At 56.8% G+C, this 6,451-nt stretch overlaps 1 protein-coding gene across 1 annotated transcript in view; it reads right to left on the bottom strand.

Annotated features, from left to right (window-relative positions):
- Positions 1–5,564: 5,564 nt before the first annotated feature.
- SERTAD2 (SERTA domain containing 2) overlaps positions 5,565–6,451 on the bottom strand; it is a 5,054-nt gene continuing 4,167 nt past the window's right edge. The window contains exon 3 of the mRNA XM_026033987.1: positions 5,565–6,377. Within this exon, the coding sequence (XP_025889772.1) occupies positions 6,098–6,377 (280 nt within the window). The 3' untranslated portion in view covers positions 5,565–6,097. The remainder of the gene's footprint in view (positions 6,378–6,451) is intronic.

Below are 6,451 nucleotides of genomic sequence, written 5' to 3'. Positions count from 1 at the left end.
GTGTGTGTAAGTCGTGCTGCTGCTGACGGTGGAAGGGGAGCCCTGTGTTAACACCAGGACCTTGTGGTTCACGCCACGAAACGCAGCTCTGGGCCTGCACGAGGCTTCTCCTCGCTCGTCCTCCCTCTCCAAGAGGCCTCTCCCTTCTGCCTCTGCCTTGTGCCCTGCGTTGCGGGGCCCTGTGGCTCGAGACACGCTCTTATTTGGGGCTAGTGGCTTCTTCAAAGGAATTGGCAGAAGCCAACTGTTTATATATGTGTGAGAAAGGAGAACTGGCTTTGCCTGCTTCCCGGCTAGGATTAAAATGTTGGTGTAGCCTCCCCTGCAGTCTCCTGCTGGGCTGGTTTGTGCTGCAGCTCTCCGAGCCCCGCCGCAGCGCGGACGATGCGGCTGGAGCAGATGTGCAGGTGAGCAGTGCTCCGAGGGCGGATGTCCCTCGGGATGCCGAGCACGGGCTCCGGGCCTGCCCTTCGCAGGGTTCAGCGGGCCCCGCCGTCCCCAGGTAAGACCTGCTGCTCACGCGTGTCCAGGGCCTGCCTTGTGCCGGGGAATTCTTTGGGCTCCCCGCTGCACGTGGGGCTGCAAAGGTTCAAGGCTGCTGGGCTTTGCTGGTGCACAAACCACGTGTGTGTTGTGGGCCGTGCCTGGCGCTTCGTGCACACACRYGTTGCTGTGTCCTGCTGCAGGTGTSCCGAGTACCCCGAGAAACCTCCTCGGAAGGTCCTTAGCCTCTCAGGCTTGTTCTGAGATCCCTAAATGTTGTGGAGATAGGAACCCTCAAGCACAGTATGCTCTAAATCCATCAAATGTCCTGAGGTTACCCTTTACTGCACTGCATTATTGAATGTAATTTCACCAGGTAATGAAATTACCGTTCTTAAAGGTGTTTTTTTGATGGTAGTTTGACTATGACCACTGCACTCCAGCTGGGCTACCTGTAAGTCTCCATACAACACGCAAGTCTCCCGGTGTGTACAGGGTGGATCAGCTTTGAGCCAGCCACTAACCTCTAAAATGCACCTATTTTGTGCTCTTCATGTACCTCCTTATCCTATCTCCTATCTCAGTCTGTACCTGGCTAAAAGAAGTCAGTATCTTTTAATTTTCAGAGCCACCTGCAATACACTGAGAGTTCACTTGAATATAAATTTAGATGGTATATGCTTGTATAATCACTGGAGTGTCTGCTACGCTGCCAGAGAAGTTTCCATAATCTAGAATCTGTTTCTTCCTGTTGTTAGGTGAAGCTGGAACACAAAAGGAGAAACCAGCTCCCTGAAAGCCAGGCTGCTGAAAACAGGGCGAGGAGGAGCTGAAAGAAAATATAAGGCAAGACTCAGAGGAATCTGCGTAGGGCGAGCGAGAAGGATGGAGCAGGAGCTGGAGGTGGCGGGAGGGCTCCAGAGGGAGCTGGTGGTGGTGGTGAAGGTGGACACGAGGCCTGAGGAGCAGGGGCACTGGAGGAGCACGCAGCCTGGGGAGATGCAGTGCACAGGCTCTGCCCGTGGGCTGCTGTTCCCCAACATCTGTAGCTCCACACACGTGTTTGCGGGAGGGCTCCTTGCTCCTGAACGTGGCTCGAGCCAGTGGGAGCTTTGCCCCTTGTATACGCAAGAAAACCAGTGCTGTGAAACCAAAGGTTAGGCACACGTGCGAGGCACTCGGAACTGCTGCAGCTCTGGTTTAACCTCCTCATCTTGAACCTGCAAGATGCGCTGTTGTGTCTGTGTTRCTGCACAGCTCTGTCTGCGTTTGCTGCCTCGTCACCCAGGAGGAGTGAGATTCCTGCTTCAGGTGTGCTCCATCTTCCTCTGGGCAGCARCTGGTCTTCTTGGGGCCCTTCTAGAGCAAATGCCCAGGGGAGCTTCCTAATACTAATCTTAGAAGTAGGTGTATGCCTTAAATAAGGCTGAGGGCTGCACACTGGAAGGGATGCGGCAACAAAGTACTTCTTACTCAAGTGAAGGAGGCCAGTGGTCCTGTGAAAACCAAAATCCTGTTGAGGTRCAGCTAAGGTGTGTGCCGGGAATCCAAGGGGAGGCAAGTTGAGGGGCTCGTGGGTGTTTTTGAATGTGTGGCTATGATCCATATATGATCCCTCAATGATCCATATTCGCACGCTTAACTGGAGGTGCAGCCCCTGCCTTCGCCTCCCGCAGCAGCGCCCGGCTGCCCGGCACGGCCTCCGGAAGCTGCGCCGCGTTTGGGCTCTGCCTCGCTCATCGTGCCGAGCTGCGCTGTGGGACTTGCCCCAAGCTGAACCCCCTGAACCCCCAGACGTGGCCGGGTGCGAAGGGGCTGGTGCCGTTGAGGCCGGGCAGGGGCCTGGGCGCTGCCTGGAGCCCTGCGGCGCTTTGGAGCGGCTTCCAGCCCGCGGGGAGTGTTGCAGCAGTGCGCGGGGAACAGGAGCACTTTGGTGTGCTTGAGGGAGGGTTTCGGCCAGTCTCCCAGTGTCCCTGCTAGAGAAATCCCTTCTCTGTATTCCTCTGCAGCGCTGGCGCTCTGGTAAGTGGTCCCCAAATCGGTATTTGTCCACAAATTGGAGCTTGCAGGGGGCCGATGTCACTGAGGAGTGAAGTAATACCCCGCTATGCCTCGCTACCCAAATTGAGTGTTGCCCTCATCAAAACAAGAGCTCTGCCCTCTGGTTTTTTTAAGGGGATCTCTCAGGATGCYGTGGGCAGGGATGGATTTTGCTCTGTGGCTGAACAGAGGGACCCCGGGCTGATTCCTATGGAGCAGAAGTGCTAAARCAAGAGCACGGAGAGCAGGGGGCAGTGCCTTGGCTTCTGCCCCGGTGCCGCCTGTTCCGTCCCTGCTCCCTCCTGTTCTCTGGCCATGTGTGTTTCCCTGGCTCCCGGATGCCGCTTCCCAGCGCGCTGGTGTTTCCTATTTTTTTACTGGGTAAAACCACCATCCTCCTCTTATCCACATGTTCCGCATCCCTGCAGCTCCCCGAGCCCGAGGTGCTCGCCAAGGCCTTGCAGCAACCCTCGGGGCGGGATCCTTTCCCGGCGGGAATGGGGGGACCGGGAGGCCTCGTGGCAGCTCCTCGGGCTGCTGCTCCTGTCTAATAACTGCAGCTCTTGGCGTGAGCCCAGCCGCCCCGTCCATCCTGCGCAGGGAGGCTGCACGCGCGGGAAAGCCCTGGGAATGAGGCGGAAAGGAGAGGAAAGGGGGTGAGGAAGAAGGCGGGGAAARGAGGGAGCACTGGGAAGCTGGCTCGGAGCAGCAGTGGTGAAAGAGAGGGAAGGGGAAAGGGGAGCCTTAAACCTGCACCTCAGCCCAGGGGAGCCCCAAGGAGCCCGGGTGCAGCTCCGGCCCCGCTGCCCGGTGCGGGAGAGGAGCCGCCCTCCCTATCCCTCCCCTTCCCCGTGCCAGCCGGGCCCGCAGCACAGGAGGTCCCCGGGATCGGGCAGCGGTGCCCGCGGCGGCACCGGCTGCTGCAGCGCCCGCGTTAACCACCCCCGGCCACCGGCCCCGAGAGACGCGCGCGGCCGCTCCTCCTTTTAACTGTTTATTGTAGAATATAAAACTACAAAAGTTAGACTGCTCCTTTCCATGTCCGTCTGTCCAAGGGGCGGCGCGTACAGCCCACACCTACATGGGAATACAGCAGTCTGGTTTCAGATGTATATGTCTGTAATATTGCATAGAAAAGGCACAGCTCTAAGGTCTGTGGGAGGGGGCGGGGAAGGGCAAATACAGCCTTTTTTTTTCCTTTTTTTCCGACAATCCGAGCCCTGCTCGCGTGGCCAGGCCCCGCTCTTCACAGTGCGGGCGGCAMCCGGGGGCTCATCTGCCACCTGTGGTTTCAACCAGGCTTATTTCCAGGAAAAGAAAAAAAGTGCTTAAAAATGGGCTAACTTCTTTAAAAACGTTCAGTCTCGGTCRTTAATAGGAGCGCGGAAAGCAACTCGCACAGAAGCAGGAGGCTGAAACCTGATGGGTTTAAGAACCAAACGAACCGACCCCTGTCCCGCCGACGGCGACGCCAGGCAGTCCGCGAGGCGCCGGCGCGGGAGGAGCCTCCGCGACTTGCTCCGCTTCAGGCGGCGACTCCGGCTTCCTGGCGGCGKCCTCAGGCGAGCGGGGCTCCTAGCGCGGCGGGAGGAAGAGCCGAGCGGCCTTCCCGGCTGCTCCCGGGGCCGGGAACACGCGGATCCCTGGGGGAGGAGCGGGAGCACCGGGCGCCTCTCCGGAGCCGCCTCCCCGGCCCTTCTTTCCATTCGGATTTACATTCCTAGGCGAGAATACATTCCTACCGTACATTCTGCACATGTTACAATCCGGAGGGCGTTAGCTTCACAATAAAATAAATATATTTACAGAAGGAGGGGAAAAAAAAAGAATAAATAATTTATGAAAAACAAAACGAAAAGAAACAGCTCACGGCAAACCCGAAGCGCTCCCGTTCTGCTCCCGTCTTGTCCCTTCATTGCACGTCAGCGGCGCCCGGGGCCCCTCRAGCTGCGGAGCCGCCGCGGGCGCCTCAAACGCGCCCCAAAAAACGGCGTTTTGGGGGATTTTTGCCTAGCGTGGGGGGGGGTCTCCATGCAGGTGCTTGAAAGCAACGGGCGCGAAGCAGGACTGTGGGGTTTGTTGTGTGTCACTGCAGGGCTCTGCTTCGCTTGGGAGAACAGAAAGGGAGCCCCCCACACTCCAAAACCCACCCGTTTCTCCCCAAAAGCCACACACCCCCCTGGCCCCGGAGCCAGGGTGTTCCATACTGGTCCGTGCCCCCGGGCTGGGAATTCCTTCATTGCAAAAATCGCGCTTTTGTTCTGTGCCTGCGTGCACATCTATGTTACATCTAGCTACCTACCAATAAATAGATATATGGCCTGCTTTAAAGTGCCAATTTCTTAAAAAAAAAAAAAAAAAAAACAAAGAACACCCGCCTCTGTAAAAGGCAGGCACGACCCAATTTCATCCACGACAAGACGGGAGCAGAACCGGCTGAACATTGCCAAACGGCGTACGACATAATTTAAAATCCCTTAAATAAATATCAGAGTTACTCCTAAAGAAGCCGCGGGCGCGTCCCGAGCGGAGGCTGCAGGCGCCGCTCGCCGCGGTACCGTTGAAGAGGCCGAGGCGCCGGAGGCCGGCGGAGCCGGGCGCGCGCCCCGCGGAGGAGGGAGCTCCGAGGATCCCCGCGGGATTTTGCTCCRAGGAAGCGGCGCGGCCGCGGGGAGCCCTCGGGGCCCTGCAGAGGCGGCGGCGACGTCGGGGCACCCGCTGCARCGCGGGGCGCTGAGGTGCGGGGCAGGAACGCGGCTCACGAGCACCCCGAGCAGCCCCGGCCCTTCCTTAAAGCACTTTGCTCCGTTTGCATCCAGGGAAACCAACTGCGGGCTTGTGGGATCCCGATTGGTTTTTTCCTCTTTGCACCATACACATAGAAAACATTACAGCTCTGTATAAAAGTACAAGTGGTTCTTGTACATCTGAATTACGCAGGAACTAGGTGAGCAAATCCTATCAAAATAGCTATTTTTTTGTGTGTGTGTGTGTATAAACAGCATTTTTTTTTTTTAGAAAAAACAATATCATAAACTGCAGAATCTGTACAAAAATATAAAATAAATTTGGGCAGCAGTTTCTAAACAGCCATGTAAATGCAACACTTAGAGAGGAGCAGGTTAATGCCTCCAAAAGGCTGAATTGCTAAGTCAACCTATACAGGGCTAAAATGGTTTGGAGATTATCTAAATAATAATTTTTTTTCCTTTGTTTACCTCTTGCAATAAAACTTATAGAAAAAATAGACAAATATGCACATGCAATTTACAGCTTTCCCCAACATAATCCTTGTGCTTAGCTTTTACAATGTTTTTTTGTTGATTTTTTTTTTTGTGTTTTCTTGTCATAATAACAGAACGTCGTCTACACTACCTACTCTTTCCGGCACCGGGCTAGTCGGTCTTCCTTGAGGAACCACGTTAAGCAAAGGAAAACAACCCAAGACATTAGCAGTGGTCGTAGGTGGATGAAGGCACTCCAACGCTGCTCGAAGCCAAACCTAGAGCGAGCCTTGCCTTGCGGAGAGGGGCGAGCGAGGCCGCATGCAGAGCGCCGAGGGCGCCGGCGCGCTTTAGGAGCCCACGAGCACCTCCATGATGTGGTCCAGTTCCGTGAGGTCCATTTTGAAAGGCTGGCTCGGAGTCACTGGCTGGCTGCTGTAGGGAGCGAGGCTTTTGAGGAGCTCGTCGGCGGAGACGGGAGCCACCTTGGCGGCGGCGCCGGCGGCCGACGTGCAGGGGTCGAAGTCGTACATGGACGTGTCGATGTCGGCGAAGAGGATGTCGTCCAGCGTCAAGTCCGTGAGGAAGCCCGTGGAGGCGGCGATCTCGAAGGCGCCGGGCTCGGGCGGCCTGGCCTCGGCGCCGCCCTCGGCCCGCGGCGCGTGGCCCTTGGCGCCGTCGCCCGGCGAGGCCGGGCACAGCTC

The sequence above is a fragment of the Nothoprocta perdicaria genome, unplaced genomic scaffold, assembly GCF_003342845.1.
Source record: "Nothoprocta perdicaria isolate Ctin4 unplaced genomic scaffold, notPer1 scaffold_138, whole genome shotgun sequence".
Classification (NCBI taxonomy): domain Eukaryota; kingdom Metazoa; phylum Chordata; class Aves; order Tinamiformes; family Tinamidae; genus Nothoprocta; species Nothoprocta perdicaria.
This window is presented reverse-complemented; position numbering and strand designations above follow the sequence as displayed.